The sequence below is a fragment of the Anabrus simplex genome, chromosome 4 (assembly GCF_040414725.1).
Source record: "Anabrus simplex isolate iqAnaSimp1 chromosome 4, ASM4041472v1, whole genome shotgun sequence".
NCBI lineage: Eukaryota > Metazoa > Arthropoda > Insecta > Orthoptera > Tettigoniidae > Anabrus > Anabrus simplex.
In genome coordinates this window covers 129,959,586-129,981,839 of record NC_090268.1, presented here as the reverse complement: position 1 = coordinate 129,981,839, position 22,254 = coordinate 129,959,586, and the positions used below count along the sequence as shown (strand labels likewise).

At 39.9% G+C, this 22,254-nt stretch overlaps 2 protein-coding genes across 2 annotated transcripts in view; both read right to left on the bottom strand.

Annotated features, from left to right (window-relative positions):
* The window catches only part of LOC136872198 (uncharacterized), a 51,118-nt gene that overhangs the window by 5,568 nt on the left and 23,296 nt on the right, over nt 1–22,254 (bottom strand). The window contains exon 3 of the mRNA XM_067146033.2: nt 15,822–16,034. Coding sequence (XP_067002134.2) covers nt 15,822–16,034 — 213 coding nt within the window. The remainder of the gene's footprint in view (nt 1–15,821; nt 16,035–22,254) is intronic.
* Nucleotides 6,750–7,898, bottom strand: LOC136872494 (zinc finger CCCH domain-containing protein 15 homolog). The gene has a single exon (XM_067146302.2). It carries the CDS (start codon nt 7,896–7,898, stop codon nt 6,750–6,752), a length of 1,149 nt encoding a protein of 382 aa, XP_067002403.2.

Here is a 22,254-nt window from a genome sequence, read left to right as displayed (position 1 = left end):
CATGGTAGCTATAAACAAATATTTGGCTGGTACTAATAATATGGATCTACCAGAATATTTAACATTTAACACCCACACTCACTCCAGAATTCAAGTACTGTCCTATTACATCTGTAGATGTAGATAGATCATTCTTCGCATTGAAGCTAGTTAACAGACAAATGCCACAGATTTATACCAGAAAACTTGGAGAAGACTGTTGTAGTATACTGCAAAGCAAATTACAGACAGAAAAAGTAGGACTTGCAGGGTAAAATGAAAGAGGAATGTGTATTTATGAGTGTTTCTTCATGTTTGTGGTTTTTTTTTTTTTTTTTTACACGGTTTCCTTACAACCATAGTAATTGATAATCATGTGTATTAATTCACTGTGTCTTATCTAGGAGACATGTGCATATTGTTTTAACAGTGACCATTGATAGAATGATACATCTCACAAACTATGCGCAGATTGTTTGTACTAGTGGAACAGCCACAGCTTTAAGTAGTGTGACTATTTGTTTTTATTAGACAGATAGATAGATAGATAGATAGATAAAGCCTTTATTTTCTGTGGTGAAGTTAGGGCTCTTGGCCCTTTCTTACACTTAACCACACACATATTGTTATTATTCCATATAATGACATTGATTAACTTAAAATACCAAGAACTACAAATAACACTAATTTTTAAGACAAAAATATGAATATATACACGCAAAGAAGAAAGAAAGAAAAAGTAACTGCCTACATAATACAGGTTTGAAGAAAAAAAAAAATTTCAATACACAACGAAAGAAATACGAATGTAAAAATACTAGTAAGCTTAATGAAAATATTAAATGAAATTTAACTAATTGTATCCTTGCATGACTAGATCTAAGTTAAATACTGTACTTACTACTAGCTATTTTTAGGCTACTTCTACTTTGTAAATACAATATGGATGTTTTTAATTTAATTTAAATTATCATATTAAACCAATATTTAATTTATTGTGCCATAATCTCATATCATTTTCACACACAATCACTCGTTCCACTCATACAGGTACTGTACCTTGCTGGAAGCACTTAACGAGGAACTGCCGGTAGGAGGTTTTAAATATACTTTTTGATGCAGCATCCTCGATGTCTTTGGGAAGAGCATTCCACCATCCCGAAGCGGTGATAGTAAATGATCGATGGTATGTGGTTGTTCGGTGGACAGGTATTTCTAGGAGGGACACTGAGCGAGTAACATGGAGATGTAAGAACCAAGGTGACGAAAATTGCTGGAGAGATAAGCAGGGATGTCTTCTGAAAATACCTGGTACACAAGAGTATTTGCATGTAGTTTACGCCTGTCGTCAGTTGTTTGTTCATGATCATGATTTTATGTATTGGTGTGGGTGAATCGCATGAGTTGCATTTAATACAAGTGTTTAACAGCATGAAAACAAGTGCCTATTTAAATGCATATTTCACCACTTTTTGCAGCATAGTTGTATGCTTATTTTGGCGATTCATAAAGCATATAAATCCCATGTCTAATTATTACACATTCAAGCTAGACACCCTGAACTCCCAATATGAATTTGTCAATAGTACAAGAATGAGAGCTTCGAAGGGCTGGTATATTTCACTTTCCCTGTGTTGTGAATGAGATGGAGCAGTACCGGTACTCTTATATTTAGAAAAAGAAAGGGCTCTGCACACAGCTAAATGAAAGCCATTATGCTGTGCAGTTGACAGTGAAGTGTCCAAAAATCTTGTGTTGAAAGGCATCCCCACCACTGCTCTCTGACGCACTTAGCTCTATCTTACTTTCTTACTCTCTCCTCCCATCTGATTGATGCTCGATCTACTTAAGGTATGGTCTATTTTGTGCATGATGCACTTTGAATATACATATAGCACTCTTTATGTTTATTTCTGGGTTTGTCATCTTGCAATAATACCAGTAATTTCAAGAACTGTCCAACTGATGGAAAGCCTTAAAATGCTTTTCAGGTTTGTGTCCATCAGACCCAACCGTAGTCTTAGTTTTGTATTTTTCAGGAACACAGATAGGTTCTACAGCAATGACGAGATACGAAAGGGTTAGGAATGGGAAGGAAGTGACCGTGGCCTTAATTAAGGTACAGTCCCAGCATTCTCCTGATGTAAAAGGGGAAACCACGGAAAACCAAGGACCAAGTGAGCCGCTGCGTGGTTTGGGTCACTTAGCTGTCAGCTTGCATTCAGAAGATAGTGGGTTCGAACTGCACTGTTGGCAGCCCTGAGGATGGTTTTTCTATGGTTTCCCATTTTCACACCAGGCGAATGCTGGGACTGTACCTTAATTACGGCCATGCTCGCTTCCTTCCGATTCCTAACCCTTTCCTATTTGATCATCGCAGTGAGAGCTATCTGTGTTGGTGTGACGAACAGCAAATAATAATAAGAAAAATAATAACAATCATCATCATCTAGTGAGGGGAAAGTATGGATTAATGCAGGAAACCACCTCTCTGCGTAAAAAATGTCCCGTTGGCGAATATTACGCTGAAAATTCAGGAGTTCTGATTTCAAGTGTCTTTTACCATTTTACATATATTGAACAAGGAATGCAGTTCGGTTACGAAGAGGTCTCCATTTTAAAATATGAAGAAATAATTAAGTCTTTTGTAAATACTGTAAGCTTCCTTTAAACTGCGTGTGTTCTTTATTCCCCAACCACAAGTCTTCCCCTCCCCTCTACCCAGGCTTCAGCATAGGGTTTACGTTCCATTGTGCAGTGAACACTGGCATGGAGGCTCTCACATGTGCAATGTGTACCATGTGAGTAGCCCTGCTATAAATAAATAGAGGGTTTTATATTAATATATATGAAAATATTGTTTTCCTTTGAAATGTACCTTAATGCAAAGAAAGGTACAGTTCATCGGTAGTCTGCTTACCCTCCCTTGGCGCCATGGTGTCTCAGTTGACAACAGTTGACAGAAAGTAGCTACGGTTTCTAGGAACAAAATATTACCATTCTGCGGCAAGCTGCAGTGGAACACCTAGCAACTACCTGTGGGTTCCAGTGCAAGTTCCACCCCTGGAATACTGTGGAAACCATGTTTAAAAATTAAAGTTAAGGAAAAATGAGCAATGATCATATGACAGACTGGGATGTAGCAAGTAACATACATATACATACAGTACACAAACATTAACTCTTGAAGTAGTGGAAATATATTTGTTTAATTCACCACATAAAAGAATAAATCTATAGGTCTATATGTAAATGTCATTGTATTTGGATATGTATGTATTACATCTCCGAAACCACTGGAGCGATTTCAATGAAACTTGGTATACTTGTGACTTAGTATCAGGAGACAAACCTCGTGGGACAAATACAACCACAAGCACCCTTAAAGGGAGGAGACAAGGGAGCTGAGTTATAAATATAATAAAAAACAGTGTCAAATCCATATTCGGGTTCGCTGAGATAAGTAGTGGTGGTGGTGATTATGACACTTCGAAAACTGAAGGTATCGGCCAAAGGAAGACAAGGGCCACAAAGGGCATGAAAATGAAAGACTCCTTAGGCCTCCATACGTAATACCATCGGGGTCTGAAAAAAACAAGAGTTGACCAGGGGAGGTCGGATAGGATAGATGAAAGTGAGGAGCCTGGCACAAGTAAGTGGAAGCAATGCCAGGACTCAGCTGAGGGCCACATGGTCACCAACCCATGCTCCAAAGTCTAGAGACCCTGAGGCCCCTTTTAGTCACCTCTTACAATAGGCAGGGGATACCATGGGTGTTATTCTACCACCTCCACCCACAGGGGGAATAAGTAGTAACAATGAGGATATTTTTAAGTCAAAGTTCAGCCCCCTTTGGGTCGGGGGAGTGAAATATAAAAGTAATCGAAGATAATGTTGAATCCATAGTTCTCCGGGTCACTGAGATTAATAGTGACACTCCAGATTTTTAAAAGTCCAATTTCAGCCCCGTATGGGGTAGGGGCGAGGAGGGAGTGAGAGAGAAAAATAATATAATCTACCGGTATAGTTTTTGGGGTCGCTGAGATGAAGAGTGACTCTATGGACCCTTTGGGGTGGGGGCGAGGGGGTAGTGAGATATAAAAGTAAATTTCTTAATGCAATCTTTTGATCAATAAAGGAGAACCTCCTTCCTTAAGAGAGTCTCAGCCCTCATATCCAAAGGTAGACTTAGATCCACAGGTAAAGAAAGCTCACCTACTTTTCACACCATTCACTTTTGACCGGATCAGTAAAATTCTCAAATACCATAAAATCAACACTGACTTCACCACCACTACAAAAATATCCCAGCAGTTCTACTCAGCTGGGGATCAATTCACCATTCTGTGGTTTACTGCATTCCTTGTTCTTGTGAGAAGTGGTATATAGAAACTATCAAGCATAAGATTAATGTCAGAATAAGGGGACACAAGCATCAACCTTGGAAATTTGTTGTAGCTGAGCGTGCACTTGTGGACCACAATATGAAAGTTATGGGAACTGATTTTCTTGTTACTACCCACCAGTACCTTGCTTGTTTACATCAAGAGGAGACTGAAATAGAAAAATATTTCAGAAATTTCATTCACAAGGAAAAAGTTCTGATTTTAATCAGTCTGACTTCTAGAATGCATGAAGAAGCAGTCTTTCTGCCAGAAAAGAATCTGCACCGTGAATGCTTCTACCACTATCTATGCAAGAGGTGAATTCCATCAAAATGCCCAATTATAGATAACGGTGTAGATGGAATGTCAACACTATGACTCAATAGGTTTGGGAGAAAACTCAAAATTAGATACCAGTCATGAAGCCTACGTCAGTATAATCTATATATATAAAATAAGAGTTTTGTCTGTACATTGCTCAGAATTTGCAAATAATGGTATTTCTGTATCGGTCATGTCCATAGTAACGAGAAAATGCACTTTTTACTTTTCCGTAATTTCTGTCTGTCTGTCTGTCTGTCTGTCTGTCTGTCTGTCTGTATGTATGTACACGCATCACGAGAAAACGGTTGAAGAGAATTCAATAAAAGTCGGTATGTGAAGTCGGGGGATGAGCCTCTACAATCTAGGCTATAAATCATTTTACCCACGCTGAGTGAAATGGTAGTTTAGGGGAAGGCCTAAAATTGAATTCTCAAGTATTTATGTTATTAGTGGTCTAATGAAAATCGGTATGTGAAGTCAGGGGATGAGCTTCTACAATCTAGGCTATAAATTATTTTACTCACGCTGAGTGAAATGGTAGTTTAGGGGAAGGCCTAAAATTGAATTCTCAACTATTTATGTTATTAGTGGTCGTATTTTAAAGAAAATGGGTATGCAAAGTTGAGGAATAAATTGCTACAATCTAGGCTGTCAATAATTGTATTCACGGTGAGAAAAATGGTAGTTTAGGGGAAGGCCTAAAATTTAATTCTCAAATATTGTTGTTATTAGTAGTCCTATCTTGACGAAAATCGGTATGCAAAGTCAGGAAATAAATCGCTATAGTCTAGGCTGTAAATTATTTTATTCACGCTGAGTGAAATGGTAGTTTAAGGGAAGGCCTAAAATGTAATTCTCAAATATTTCTTATTAGAGGTGTAATCGATGAATGCTACATAGCTAAGGTTATATAGTATTAAATTTCCTATTATTCATGTCTTATACATTATTACCGTACTGGCTATGATCACAAAGATATTCTTGAATTTGGATTTTTGTTACTAAGTCCATATCAGCGCCGAGTAACGAGAAAATGGGTAAACAGTATTTAATGAAAATCGGTATGTAAAGTCGGAGAATAAGAAACTACAGTTTACGGTATAAAATATTTTACAAATCACAGAGTCAAAAGAAAACTAAATGTGTAGGCCTACAATATAGAAAGCTCATAACACTGATCAACAATAACATTACATTGACCATTGTTTGTCGTGATGTGCTTTGTGTCTTCTGTTGCCCCTCATCTCCGGTAGATAGGATTACTGCTGCGTACAGAGTAATTTTTATTTGATTTACGTCGCACCGACATAGATAGGTTTTATGGCGACGATGGGATAGGAAAGGGCTAGGAGTGCCTTAGGCCTTAATTAAGGTACATGCCCAGCATTTGAGTGGTGTGAAAGTGGGAAACCACGGAATACCATCTTCAGCGCTGCCGAAAATGGGGTTCGAATCCATTATCTCTCGGATGCAAGCTCACAGCTGCGCACCGCTAACCACACGGTCAACTCACCCAGTCGTACAGAGTGTAACAGCCTGCCTGAATATTGATGGGAAGTAGCTGGGGAGTTAGATAACTTTCTTCTTTAGCATGCCATTCCCCTGGTTTATACATTTGCTGATACTACTGGTACGTAACACACTGGGTCATCTTAGCATTCGGGCTATTCAATCTATACTCTGAGGACTATTAGATTGGCACCGCAATCTAACCGCAGCACTGTTCGTTATAAAACGTGCAGCTTTCCATTTGATCGAGTATTTTATATGATAGAATTGCTTTTAATCGCTACATTCATACTTACGTTTTTGTAATGACCTATGTTGATTTCAGTTAGGAAAACCACAAAGTCAGTCTTTCTGAGAATCCCGTAGCGAAGCACGGGTACATCAGCTAGTAAACATAATAAAAGTAGAATTTTCACATGCAATAAGCAAATATATATATACACACTCAATAAAAACACTTTTACACTTATACTTTCCCTTTATTTCATTGATTTCACTCAATAGTCTGTTTATAAAGGAAACCATTCATCAGGGGTATAAAAAGGCAATACATCAGTCATTCACACTGATATCTTTTAAGGCTTCATTTAATTCATCCATATTGATATCCTCCATAAATAGATCTATGTCCACTGGTACACTGTCCACATCACCCTTTCCAGATTTTACGATAGCTTTTCCATTCACTTCATCATCTAGTTGGAGTGATTCTAATTTCCAGTCATCAAACCTGATTTCATGGAACTCCTCTGTGCTTTCATCCTGTTCTAGATGATGTAAATCAAAGGTTTCATCACCGTCCTCAACTTGATCCATTTTAGCAAGGTCAGGATTGAAAAAGAACATGTCTCGACCTGAAAGATTTGCATGACGTCCAGCTTTGTAGTCAGAACGCTTCTTTTCCTCTAGTTGTAAACTTGCATCTTGAAGTTCCTTAAGTTTACGCTTCTTCCAGGCAATGAATGTATCCTGAGTAACTTTGGTCAAGTTTCCAGTAAGGGTAGCCATCTCTCGTTCAATCAAGTCCTCAAGAGATTCCTCATCTTTCTTTTCTTCCTTAAGATCCCTCTTAAGCATAAATCCTGGAGGAAGAGCATGCCTATAGATACAGCTGGTACCATTAGGACATGTCCAGAACCAGCCATATTTTCTCTGTTCGACGGCATCAAGAAAATACTTGCATATTATAGTAGTAGGAGGCATCTTCTTCTCAGACTCACCATGTTTCTTCTCCACTACTTCCTGCAGCTTGCTTTCATCCCAGTTTTCCATCGTATCCTCATCATCATCTCGCAAATCAACATAAACACTGCGCTTCTCTGATTTACGTTCCAAATTGAGATCGTGAGAAAATTTGCAACGTTCACCCTTGGTGCATTGTCCCTGCTTGTAAAAAGCACACAATACTGATTTCGGATCGGTTCCTTTCTCTACTTTTTGTGTAGTAACCGGGCGGAAAAGAAGATTCATTTCTTTCTGTTCCTTGAGTTTCTTTTCCCGTTCAAGTTTCCTCGGGTCATCGCTTTTACTGGTATTCGCCTTACCACCGGGCTTTGCTTGATGCTGGATTTGTTGAATGAATCTCTGTTGCTTTGCACCTTTCTTGTTCTTCAAACCAAAAGTTTTATCTTCAACTACTTTCTCCGCTTTCTTTTCCACGACCTTCTTTCCTGGTTGAGAGGATTTTGATTTCGGCGGCATTTTGTATTTTACCGTACAGCCTACAAAAGTTAACGGGTTGAAAAATAGTCTTCTATAGGTAGTTGGACTACATTCTCAACTGGAATCACATCCTTGAAAGCGTTCGGTCTTCATTCCTACGAATATCATTACCGTACTTAGAAATAATACGCACTCATTTTCATCTCACACAATATGCAACAATAACAGAACAATATCACCACTGATTTCAATCCGTTTTGAATCCAACAGTCTGATAAGGCTAAAAAATAACCAACATTTTGATTACCGGTACTACATCATCTTGCTTAGGTCGAATGATGCGTCAACCATATGGTCCAATGAGTTTTACGATGCTCAAGTCAGTCAAACGCCGTAAACTATTACCTCTTTGCACTGAACTTTGAAGCAAATAACGCGATAACATTGCAAAGGATAGGCTAAAAGGAGGCGCTCGCTGCTTGAAGAACCTTGCTTGTTACCACTAACAGAACATGTAGGTTTACGTACACATATAAGTATTTTGACACTTGGCTGTTCATTAAAATCACGTGTGTGCTGCTCATGATTCAAAAACAGTCTTTGATTAAAAATTCTGCGTAATCGCAGGTTTCCTATAGTCCTAGTCATTTTATCAAAATTCCATTGTCTTTTATCCGACGTTCAGTAGCATACTGAATTTTTCGGACGAGCCATTGTCGACAGCATAGGTTAATAGTATTTTGTTCTTATTTCCCTATTGTTTGCCATACTTAGTGGAGGCGTGACTATTTAAGTTTACTGTGCACTTTCTTAGCCACATTCTTCAATTGTGTTGAAATATAATTATTATACCAACAATGATTTATAATACGCTACATTGTTAATATCAATAATAAATGTTATGTCGTCGTTTATATTCTCTGTGTTTTATCTAACAAGGCTGTATTTATAGCTTAACATTCCATATAGTCCACCTATGTGGTCTAGTGGTTAGTGTGATTAGCTGCCACCCCCGCAGGTCCAGGTTCGATTCCCGGCTCTGCTATGAAATTTGAAAAGTGGTATTAGGGCTGCAACATGGTCCACTCAGTCTCGGGAAGTTAACTGAGTAGAGGGGGTGCGATTCCCACCTCAGCCATCCTCGAAGTGGTTTTCCGTGGTTTCCCACTTCTCTTCCAGGAAAATGCCGGAATGGTACCTAACTTACAGTAAGGTGGTGGTGGTGGTGGTCATTATTAGGGATCCAACACTTCGAAAAATGAAGTAACGGCCAAATAAAGACAAGGGCCACGAAGGGCGTGAAAATCAGTGGCGTATGCTGGTATCAAGACGTGGGCTACCACTAGACTTAGGCTACCCCTTTGCGATAGTTGGTTTAGGGAACATCAAGCCTTAAGCATTTTGAGCTGCATCCAACAGCCAACGGAGCTGCCCACTGTGTTGTCAAGGCTGCTTCACAAGCTACTGTCCTGGTCTCTGCCACCGCCAATACTCAACACCTGATCAATCGAGTTGGTAGCCTAAGGTTTAGCAAATTGAAGTCCAGCTTTGAGGCTAAATGGATAGAATGCTTGCCTTTGGTCCGACGGCCCCGGTTCACTTTTCAGAATCAACCCCCTCATACTGTTAATTCACCTGGCTTGGGAACTGGGTGTTTATGACGTCTTCGCCATTCACTTGATCCTTATTAGGTCACCACCAAGCCTATGTAGATGCCATGCACCATTATTATTATTATTATTATTATTATTATTATTATGATTATTATTATTATTATTATTATTATTATTATTGTCATAATCGTTAAATAACAATGTTGAATTTTACAGCGGTCGTACCCATCGTTCAATGGTTAATTATCTTCCTCGGAAGATCAGTGGTGGTGTCCGACCTATGATCACGGGTTCGATTCCAACCAACAAAAGAGAACACTAAACCTGAAAGATTGCGTTTCATTTTAGCAAATCTACCATAAAAAGAAAACTATATTACTCCTATAACAGCAGCCCTGCAGTGTCTTCCTACAAGGATGTAGAAGTAAACAGGAGTGAAATACCAGCACTCCGTTATCTATATATTTAAGACAGAAGGATGAGGTGAGGAAGTACTGTATATACGATGAGTAACGCATGGTGGTAGCAGTGGCGATCTGACGGACCGAAGCCTAGCACAGCTATCCTCCGCCGGTCCCCGCGCCTGTAGGCAGACAGCAGCAAGCCGCGTGAGGCGAGTCGATGGAAAGGGGCGAGAGTCTGGGCTGCAATATCAGTCTCCGAAGCCTTGTTCTCAGAAATACGTGCGACGTGTTTTCTCATTGCTTTCAAGGTTTGCAAATGGAACAATATGTCAGATGCTTACAATATAATGTGCTTTAGATTTCCATCGCTCGCATTTCAAGTTTGGACTTCACTGATAGCCTTGGTAGCCCTAAGTATACGCCACTGGTAAAAATGAAAGACACCTTTGGCGTCGAGTGCTCTAATACCATCGGGGTCGGAAAAGAACAAGAGTTGACCGAGGAAGGTCGGATAGGATAGATGAAAGTGAGAAGCCTGGCACAAGTAAGTGGAACAATGCCAGGACTCAGTTAAGGGCTCCGTGGATGCCACCCCACGCTCCAAAGTTCATAGCCCTGGGATCCCCTAACCGCTTCCTTCCCTTTTCCTTGCCTATCCCTTCCAATCTTCCCATCTCCCCACAAGACCCCTGTTCAGCATAGTAGGTGAGGCCACCTGGGCGAGTTACTGGCCCTCCTCCCCAGTTTTATCCCCGAACCAAAGAATTACGTTCCAGGACACTGCTCTTGAGGCGGTAGAGGTGGGATCCCTCGCCAAGTTCGAGGGAAAACCTAACCCTGGACGGTAAACGGATTTAAGAAATAAAAATATTTCATCTAGACCCGTTTTTGAATAAAGGTACAGTAACTCAGCTTAAGCATATCTCTTGAACCAAACCAATTATCAGATTGTACAGATGGAAGTTAAAGATTAGGCTATCAAAAAATAACGCCACTGTGCAATAAAGGAAACGAGGCTTAAATGTTGGAGGTCAGTCTCATTTGCCATTTGAGAGTAGTACCTATTATTTCAAACTGAAAAGAAGAGAATGGGGAGATACTCTTTATTTCTAGAAATGATGTCTTCTTCTCTCTTACATCGCACAGACACAGATAGGTCTTATGGCGACGATGGGACAGGGAAAGTCTGGGAGTGGGAAGTGGCCTTGGCGTTAATTAAGGTACAGTCCCAGCATTTGCCTGGTGTGAAAATGGGAAACCACGGAAAACCATCTTCAGGGCTGCCGACATTGGGATTCGAAACCACTATCTCCCGAATGCAAGCTCACAGCTGCGCGACCCTAACCGCACGGCCCCTTACTCGGTTCTCCTTTCTCTTGTTAAATTTCCTCAGCACTGTCTATGTCAATCATTAGTGTGCTTTGCTTTAATGGACTGGGACTCATAATGGGCGCTTCGTAATTTCGTAAAATGCTGTTAATACATACAAGTATAATATACAGTATGTTCTCACCCAAACCAAACCCCATGGTGCAACAGCCCCGGAACCCCTGTGGGTGGGGGCGGTAGAATAACACCCACGGTATCTCCTGCCTGTCGTAAGAGGCGATTAAAAGGGGATCCAGGGGCTCTGAACTTTGGAGCATGGGTTGGCGACCTCGGGGCCCTCAGCTGAGTCCTGGCATTGCTTCCACTTACTTGTGCCAGGCTCCTCACTTTTATCTATCCTGTCCGACCTCCCTGGTCAACTCTTGTTCTTTTCCGATCCCGACGCTATTAGGTTTGCGAAGGCTAGGGAGTCTTTCATTTTCACGCCCTTCGTGGCCCTTGTCTTCCTTTGGCCGATATCTTCATTTTTCGAAGTGTCGGATCCCTTCCATATTTTCCCTCTGATTAGTGTTATATAGAGGATGGCTGCCTAGTTGTACTTCCTCTTAAAACAATAATCACCACCACCACCACCACCAACAGCCCCGAAGGGCTATGACCTACCAAGCGGACGCTGCTCAGCCCGACGGCCTGCAAATTTTGAGGTGTCGTGCGGTCAACACGACGAATCATCTCGGCTATTATTCTTGGTTCCCTGGACTGGGTCCGCCATCGCACCGTCAGATAGCTCATCAATTTTAATCACATAGGCTGAGTTGACCTCAAACCAGCCCTCAGATCCAGGTAAAAATCCTTGACTTGGACGGGAATCAAACCCGGGGCTTCCGGTTAAGAGGCAGGCACGCTACCCCTACACCGTGGAACCGGCATTGTATATTCTCACGCACACATTAATATATATATTGCTATTGGCTTTACGTCGCACCGACACAGATAGGTCTTTTGGCGACGATGGGACAGGAAAGGGCTAGGACTGGGAAGGAAGCGGCCGTGGCCTTAATTAAAGTACCACGGAAAACCATCTTCAGGGCTGCCGACAGTGGGGAATATGTATATTGATATCTACTGTAACTTATGCCGGAACCTGGCTGCATTATATGAATAAAGGGAAAGGAAACCCCTAAATGCCCGACGCCTACAGATGTATTGCTCTGGAGAATGCCATCTTCTTCTTGTTTTCCTACCGCTTTTTCCTACACCAACTACGTAGCACATGTGGATTTGGCCCTGTTTTACGGCCGGATGCCCTTCCTGATGCCAACCCTATATGGAGGGATATAATCACTATTGCGTATTTCTGTGGTGGTTGGTAGCGCGGTATGTTGTCTGAATATGAAAAGGAGAATGTTGGGACACAAAGACCAAGTCCCCGAGCCAGAATAATTAATCAGAAGCGATTAAAATCTCCCACCCGACTGGGAATCGAACCCGGGACCCTCTGAACCGCTGACCATTCAGCCAACGAGTCGGACCTCTGGAGAATGTCATATTTAAAGTATTCACCAGGTAGGTGCACAGATTGCACGACAAAACTGACAAGAATAAACCTGAGGCCCAATTCGACGTCAGGAAAAAGGAGGTCAATACTACACGCTGCAGCTAACCTACTAAATGACATTGAACAAGCTCTACGCCATCGACTACAGAAAAGGCTTCGATCTTCTGGACGGAGAAATCATTGTAGAAAAACTGGAATGTCTAATTGGGAAAGATAACTACTGATGCATAATTATCAACAATATGCTGGCTGTCGGCAATCTTGAAGACGGTTTTCCGTGGTTTCCCATTTTCACACTAGGCTGTACCTTCATTACGGCCACGGTCGCTTCCTTCCCGCTCTTAGCTCTTTCCTATCCCATCGTCGCCATAAGACCTTTGTCTGTCGGTGCGACGAAAAGTAAATTTAAAAAAAGTATACCGGCAATAAACGAAGTAACCATCCTCAACAACCTAAGAAATTCATAATCCAGACCAAATGAGTCTAACAGGGGTCTCAACGAGCCCTTTGTTGTCTAATCCCGCTGTGGGTGTGAGCGGTAAAATAACACCCACGGTAGAAGGAATAGAATTAAGTAATTTAATAGATATATACTTACCAGAGTTGAATCATGGCGGAGAAATGATATAATGGATGCACAAATTTTCTCACGGAACTGGAGTGTGTATCATAGAGATAGGATAGGAATGGTAGGAGGGGGAGTATTCACTCTGGTGAAAGAAGAATTTGTAAGCTACGTAAAAGTTAAAGATGACAAACATGAAATTCTAGGTGTAAGGCTCATCTCTAAAGATAATAGGCAACTTGATGTATTTGGAGTGTACAGGCCGGGAAAGGGTAGCGCTGAAGCTGATTCAGAATTATTTGATAAGATAATCAGCTATATGGGAAACGATAAGGAAAGGAACGTGATTGTTGTGGGTGATCTCAATTTACCAAATGTCCATTGGGAAGGTAATGCGAACGAAAGGAAGCCTGACCAGCGAATGGCAAATAAGTTAATATCCAGCTTAACCAGCTTTTCCACAAACAAAAAGTACGTGTTTCTTTATTTTTAAAGGAGACTACAAATACCAATTTTCACGTCTGTAATATGTTACGTTTATGAGACATAATGCAGAAATACTAATTATAAAAACTGTTCCACTCCTTGGCTGAGTGGCCAGCGCTGAGGTCTTCGGTTCACATGGTTCCGGCTTCGATTCCGGGCTAGGTCAAGGTTTTTAATCGCGTGTGATTAATTCTTCTGGCTTGGGGACAGGTTGTTTGTGTTTGTCCCAACATTCTCCTCTTCATATTCACTCAACACACCACATTACCAACCACAACAGGAACACGCAATAGTAATTACATCCCTACAAATATGGTTGCCGTCAGAAAGGGCATCCAGCTGTAAACAGGGCCAAATCCACATGTGCGACACAGTTCGCACCCGCAACTCCACAGGTGTGGGTAAAGCGGTAGAAGAAGAAGATACTCATTTTAAAAATTCACCCGCTTTTTTATTCTTTTCACCGCCTTAAGTGGATTTTCCAAAAAAAAAGTGTGTTCACTTTTAAAGGAGATTCCAAGTACCAATTTTAACGTCTGTAACATCTTCATTTTCTGAAATATATGTATCCTCATATAAATAATTCAACTCCTTCCTCACTACTCCCTCCCCCCCCCCCCCCAAGTGGATTTTCTGAAAACGAACATTAGTGTTCTTTTATTTTTAAAGGGGATTCCAAATACCAATTTTCATGTCTGTAACATGTTAGGTTTCTGTGATATATTGTACATAATTTCGCTGCTTTAGAATCCTGAAGCTGACGTTGCCATGGTTACGGCAGTTGCATTACTTGCTTTATCCGATTCCTAGAGCAGGTGTAGTGTGGTGCCAATATCTCCGTGACGGTTGGTTTTAGGGCCTTAAAACATGGTTTAAAACATGAGCTTTGTCTCGTCCATCTACGACAAATTTGATATTTTGCCTATATTAGCCCAATTAATTTTATATCCCCCCACCCCCCATGCTCCCCACCTCCAATTGTTTTGAAAATACAATACAGCCCATGTTACTCACTGGAAATGTAGCTTTGTATAGGTGAAGTAATTTTTAAAATCGGTTCAGTAGTTTTTGAGTCTATCCGTTGTGTATGTTCAGTCTTCAGCCCTAAGGCTGGTTGGATCCTCAACAGCTCCGCCATCAGCTGTCATAGATGGCCTAGGCATCACTGAAGAGGCGTACTAGGGAAATGAGGAGTGAGGTAGTTTCCCGTTACTTTCCTCACCGAGCCAGAAGTTGCTATTACATATCAGTCTCCCAAGCCCACTGAAATGCATGCACCAACCGACCCTATGAGCAACATTTTCACACCATTCATAGCAGGGACTGACTGCAGAAGGAATGGCATTACTAGCATCGCTCATACCTCAGTCACGTTCATATTGTCAAAGCCAAGTATAAGACTGAGACAGATCAATGAAAGTAACAAAATTACTCTAGCCCATACCAGAAGACATAGTGCACTGTAAACACTAGGTCCTGCCAGCAAAGGCAAGTCTATCCGTTACAAACAAATATACAAATTGTTCCTCTTTATAATATTAGTATAGATATAAATAGACATTTAAAACCAAATATGTATTATTTACAACATTTTGATACTTCAATTTTAAATATCCCAAACTATGTACTTTGAATAACAAAAAAAAAAAAAAAAAAAAGGTTATGCAGAATAAAAGATAAAAGAACACATACGATTAGCCGACAGTCAAAATCCATCCCATCTCCTTATTTCCACACATCGTTCACCAAACTCCTAAATCCCTCACTTAACCCGCCTGAATCTCCTGGCGAGAGAGAAGGCGTTGCCTTCTAGATAGCCTGCCTCACCCTCCAGGGGAGGAATGAAAACTTGCTTAAAATAATCACTACCGTCACCTTCTCTCTTTTCTGGGTGTAAAAGGGCAAGTAATGAGAACGAGACTCGAGACTATATGGCAATTTTTTCACACAATGAAAGCTCTGTATTCCTCGTGAATCATCCGATAGATATTAGAACATGTTACTTACTCATTGTGGGAAGAGAGTGACACATGGTGACATTGGTTATGCTCCTATTGGTGTTCCCCATGACAAGCTCACAAAGGAAGGGCAATTTAAGTCCGCAATTAACAACTCGCCACTCTCGCCTAGTATTCAGAACAACACAGTCATTAGCTTCATTTAGAACACGGGGCTCCCTTGGTGCCCAGGCACGATATTCCACGCAGTTGAGCGGTGCGCCTGCAAGCAAAAATAGAAATAATGAACTAAGACAGTGCGATAAGATCCTAGTGAAAATGTTGTTGTTAGAGTCAGTTAGTGCATGCATTTCATTGGGTTTGGCTCAGCGAGGAGAGCAACGGGCAACTGCCTCATTTCCCTACTTGGAGGACTTTTCTCGCCTTGTATTATCCTTCTTTTTTTTAATGTTGGAAACATTTTTTAGCCGACAAGTAGGAGGAGTCCCCATACTACGAAAAAACGTAAAATTAAGCAATTTCCTCAATTGTGCCGAAGGTTGAAGGGCTATATGGTCCGGAAAGGTTTCAAATTGCGAGTCTTGGTTAGCTCTATCTATATATTAAAACAATTTATGAAAACTCTAGTCAGTAGGTCCGGCCATTCTACCCGGTCGATTTCCTTCATATTTTTTTTTTAACTGAAAGGTATTCATGAACAGATTTGTCATCAGGTACTATAAATCACTTAACTTCCGCCTTCCACAAATTATATGATTTTATAATTTTCTTGTCTCTTTGAAGCAATCGTATCTTTGGTTCTAATTGAGGTACGGAGTTCGTTTTGCCCTAAGAACACTCAGTGGATCAAGCTCTTTCGTTTTAGCTCTTAACTATTCAAATTGGTTGATTCTGAGGAAAGTTATGAGTGCACATTCAATTTGACACCACATTTCTTCAACAATTTTTATCATTGAAACAATCATACCTTTCTTTCTAACTTACTGAGGTATGCAGTTCGTTTTGGTCTAAAAACACTCAGTGGATTAAGCGCTTTCTTTTGAGGTTAATAATTTTTTAATTTCGTGTGGCTATTTCTAGCCGAGTCCAGCCGTTGTAAGGCAGACCCTCCGATGAGGGTGGGCGGCATCTGCCATGTGTAGGTAACTGCGTGTTACTGTGGTGGAGGATAGTGTTATGTGTGGTGTGTGAGTTGCAGGGATGTTGGGGACAGCACAAACACCCAGCCCCCGGGCCATTGAAATTAACCAATGAAGGTTAAAATCCCCGACCCGGCCGGGAATCGAACCCGGGACCATCTGAACTGAAGGCCAGTACTCTGACCATTCAGCCAACGAGTCGGACTTTTGAGGTAATAACTACTTAAATTGATAGATTCTGAGAAAAGTTATGTTCAATACATTTCCAGTGTCATTGAAATCATTTAAGAAAAGGCTAGGAAAACAGATAGGGAATGTGCCACCTGGGCGACTGCCCTAAATGCAGATCAGTATTGATTGGTTGATTGATTTTGCATGACGAAGATCATTGAAGGACTTTTTAACAGTTCGGCGCGTAGTGTTGTTCCAAGAAGCGTTTAATTCAATTTCTTTATGTGATGCATTTTCAAGTGTTTTGTGGATATAATGTTACATTCTATTACCACAGCAGATCATGTGCTCTATTTCATTAACTCGAAACTTTGCAAATACTGTAACCGTACAACAGGGTTACAGATTCCATTCATTATTTATTATTATTATTATCATCATCATTATTATTATTATTATTAACCCGATTCATTTGATTTTTTATATTCTGTTTCTCATCATTTAGACTGTAATAATTAGGTATCACGTATATTATTGTATTTCATCATAGGTTAAGTGAATATGTTTGTAATTATTCTGTATTGTAGTAAGTGAGATTTGTTGGTTTCATATTGTCATGCTGTGGCTTGTAACTTTGGCTAGATGAGCTGGCATAGTATTTTGCAATCGAGGCTATGTTTAACTGGGAATGTTGTGTACAAGGAGATTTCCCGGTGACGCATTCGGCCTAGTCATTTTCGGACCGCTTGGGTACGCTTAGACAACACTTGACTGATGACATCAGTGCGTGGACACGTGATTGCGACCAAGTGTCAGTATTCGCCAGCTACGGTATGTGGAAGTGGAAGGGATGAACAGTGAGTGGGGAGATGAGTCGTCATCGCGAGGTTATATAAAGTCGAGGCAACGGTGGGGAGAGGTATTCTGTTCTTACTCAGTTCATAAGCAGTTCATATCGTGCAGATCATATGTAACAGTCAGATGTATCAAATGGAAGAAGTGGTCTTAGTGTGATGGTCAGAGCTAAGAGTTGTGTTTGAAGAGGTAATCATCGAGGAAGTCTACAAGTGGTGCTTGTATCCGAGCAGAGACGGGTACTATGCTGATAAAGAAACATCATCTTCTTGTGAGGATGGACTTCACAAGATGTTTCAATAATATTTTCCAATTATTTAAAATATATTGAGTGGACGTAATTACATCGGAGCTCCCTACACGCGTACATGGTATGTAGGCCAACTCCCTGTTATATAAGAAGATTACAACAGACGGCTCCCGACTTCAGCTCACAGGTTTTCCCAAGAATTTCAAGTTCAACAGCGGTGTATGCAGACAACAGGTAATTAAAGCATCAGACATGTTATGCATTCATAACATGAAGAAGAGTGTAATCAGCGGCGATATCACATCTCACTTCAAGTTCATGCCAATAGCTTTTTTTTGTTTAGCTTAAATTTTTCCTTTTATTTAGTACCGCAAATCTCACGATATATTTCTTTTGTTAAATTAAAAGACGTCAATGATTGTTCATGGTGACGTAAATTTAGTCATAAACTCAGTTTTATTTTTAATTATAATAAGTGATTCCAGTTCCATGTACAATCCTCAATTGTGGAAATGCAACAGTAATTTAATATTGTCCTGATCCATATCCCTGTATATTGCCAGATATGTGAGTTTATCACCTCACGCCTTGAGATAATTGATATAAGAGGTATGCTCTACCGAATTTTGTTGTTTTTCTTAAAAAAGCAACTGGCGCTCAAACAAATGTTATGTATATTGTGTGAAGGAGATGTAAGTATAAGAGTAGTGGTCGGAGTAGCCACAACGTGGCGCCCAACGTGGGGCTCGAAAGGTTCAGAAAAAGTGTTTCTGAATGGCAATATACATGGATCAGTTCTTTTAATGAGTACGCACATGTTAAATTCACCGAGTAATGTTAGGAAGGTCATTTTGTTGAAGTTTGTATTTAAGGGGTAATGTCAGAGGAATTGCAAGGGGAAATAGCTTTGAGATCGCGAAAAATTAGTAGGAAACCGAAGATGGACAAGGACAGCAATATGCAGTCAGGTGATGAGGCTGAGGTTATTGTGTCCAAGGAAATCCAAGGTGGTAACATAAATAGGAAGTTGGTGACTAAGGTGGGACCTGCTGAAAGTCAGAAAATTGTAGAAACTGAGGAAAACGCTGTCACGAAAGATCAAAGTAAAGGGGTGATTGACCTGGGTTTATTTAATTTGCTGATGTCCAAAATGACTGAGCAGAATAATATCATTAGTGAGAAAATTGAATCTCAGAATAATATTATGAGTGAAAAAATTGAAACGGTCATTAGTGAGAAAATTGAAGCGGTCATTAGTGAGAAAATTGAATCTCAGAATAATATTATGAGTGGGAAAATTGAAGCTCAGAGTAATGTCATAAATAGTATTAATAAGAAAATTGATGATGTTAGTAATAAGATAGATCATAAGGTGTTAGAAATAAGTAAGCAAATTAATAATTTAGAAAGTAAGGTAAATAAGGAGTGTAGTGATATCAGAGCTGAGATGGAATTGGGTCGGAGCAATCTCCATGCGGAAATAGAGCAAATTAGTGAGACATGCATCAAACAGATTGATGAATTAGGCGCCAAGATCGAGTCTAATAAAGGAGAAATCAATGAGTTAGTAGAAGAAAGGTTTGAAAAGATAACCAATACAGTGGGGCAAGAAACTAGGAAATGTATTAGTAGGGTAGAACAGGTGGAAAGAAAACTTGGAGAAGTAGGTGATCTAGAGAGTGAACAAAAATCATTATCACAGAAGGTGAGAGAATCGGAAGAAAAGTTGCAGGAGGAATTAAGAAAAATTCAAGAAAAGGCTGAGGAAACAGTGGAAGAAAAATTTCTGAGTTGCCAGAGAGTACTCCAGAAAGAAGTGCGTGATAGTAGAAATGTACGTGAAATAATTGTAAATAATGGTTTAATCACTAGAGATCATGATTTACCTAAGTTTTCTGGGAAAGAATTTAACCCGATGGAATTTATGAGAGTAGTAGAGAAGAAATTTGCTGTTCAATTAAGAGACAATATTATTAGCTGGGAAACTGTATTGGAGATCTTATCTAATGCTTTCGTAGGAGAGACTAAGTCTTGGTTTCAGGTATATAAAAGCTCGATGTCTAGTCTAACTGAATTTAAGGAGAAATTCATGGCTAAATTTTGGAGTGAAGGTGTTCAGAGTAGAGAGAGAGAGAGAGAGTAATGTTTGGCAGGTATAATTCTAACGAGGGTGTTAGAATGACTGAATACTTTTTGGCTCATGTTTTGGTGTGGAGAAATTTAGAATGTATTGGACCTGAGGCTGATATAGTTAGACTTATGGCTAAGCACTATCCCGATAGAATAAGAGAAGCTGTTTGTATGCAAAGAGTGGAGACTATTAAGGAAATGGAGATTTTGTTGGAAAGTTTTGATGCTTTAGGTAGTAGCTTGAATAATAGTAGGACACTTAATAGGAATGTAGAAGGAAGGGGTAACCAATCTAATAATCAGGACAGGACTATGAATAATCGTAACTACAGAAGAGAATATCAGGAGAGACCTAATAATAATTTCCACAGGGAGAGAAATTATCAAAATAGTTCGGAAAATTTCAGGACTGGGAGGCGTGATTATGGTAATCAACCAGAAGCTGGGAGGCGAGAGAATACAGGCCATAATAATAATAATAATGACGCTAGAGGAAATAGGCAACAGGGGAGGCCGACTGAGGTGTGTAACCAACAAGTCGTCACCGAACCAAGTACTTTAAACGCGCAACGGACTGTATAAACAGGTCACTGAGACAGTCCGTAAATGGTGAGTTCACGTATAAGGTAGATAAGTATGGCAATGTCGACCAGCCTATAGTTGTAAGTGAACATGATTGTGACCTAAGTAGCAATAATTCAAATGTTTTAAGTGACGACTTAATCGTAGACAATAAATTTTATAAGTGTAATTTAAATTTAGATATAAGGCAAGATTTGTTAAGTGATCTTATATTATGTAATGAGGATAATTTAAGTAGTGTTACTGTTACACCGACGATTGAACTGCTGATATGGGGCAGAAAAGTTAAGATTTTGTTGGACTCTGGTAGTGAGAAGTCATGTGTAAATTCCAAGCTGTATGAGGAAGTTTTAAGAGAGAAGTATGAGGTAGCGGAAATTCCAGTGAGGAATACGTTCATCGTAACAGCTGTTGGAAACAAGTCTCAAAGAGTGAATAAACAAATAGCTGTCCCCATTAGCATAAGTGGAGAATGTATTTTCCAACCATGCTTAGTCGTGCCTAATTTAGTTTATGCCGTTATTTTAGGTACCGACTGGTTAACGTGTCACAAGGCTAAATTAAATTTTAATCTGTGTAATGTCAATCTTATTTGGGGAAAGAGTAGCAGGGAAGTCAGTTTACCATATGATGTTTTGTCAGAAATTAGTGCGAATAAAGTGTGTTCTAGTACGGAAGGATCTTGTGAAATTCCTAATATTAGGAAAAATATTGATGTCTGCCATGTGTCCATACAGAGAGATTCTAGAGATGAATTGTATGAGACAGTGGAGAAATGTAAGTTAGCGGAAAGTCAGAAGGACGAATTGTGTGAATTATTGATATCACATAGTGATGTTTTTAGCGATCGGCCTGGTAGAACACATCTTTACGAACACAAATTTAATGTTATTGATAACTCAACTTTTGTAGGACCGAAATATCCCATTCCGTTAAAATACGCTAGCGCTGTTGAAGAGCAGATTGACATTATGCTAGATTATAATATAATTGAACCATCATGTAGTCTTAATTTGAATCCACTTGTTATTATACCTAAGAAGGGTAACACGGTAAGATTGTGCATGATAATTTTTGTAAGACTATATTGGATGAATTTGAGCTTGGTGACAAGGTATTACTCAGAGTGCCACTCCCGTCATCAGCAGAAGCTGGTCAATTTTCTAAGTTTTTCTTGTTATATCAGGGATACTTCACCGTAGTGAAACGGATTGGGAAATGTGCTTATTCATTAGAAGACAAGGAAGGAAATATCGTAGGCACATACAATATAAGGAATCTTAAGAAATATATCATGTGAGTTTGTTGATTAATTTTCATTATTATGTTAATTCACCATATTTTATGAAGCTGGC

Bases quoted from the DNA above. Each gene is read 5' to 3' on its own strand.
- LOC136872494 (XM_067146302.2), bottom strand. From the start codon at position 7,898: ATGCCGCCGAAATCAAAATCCTCTCAACCAGGAAAGAAGGTCGTGGAA.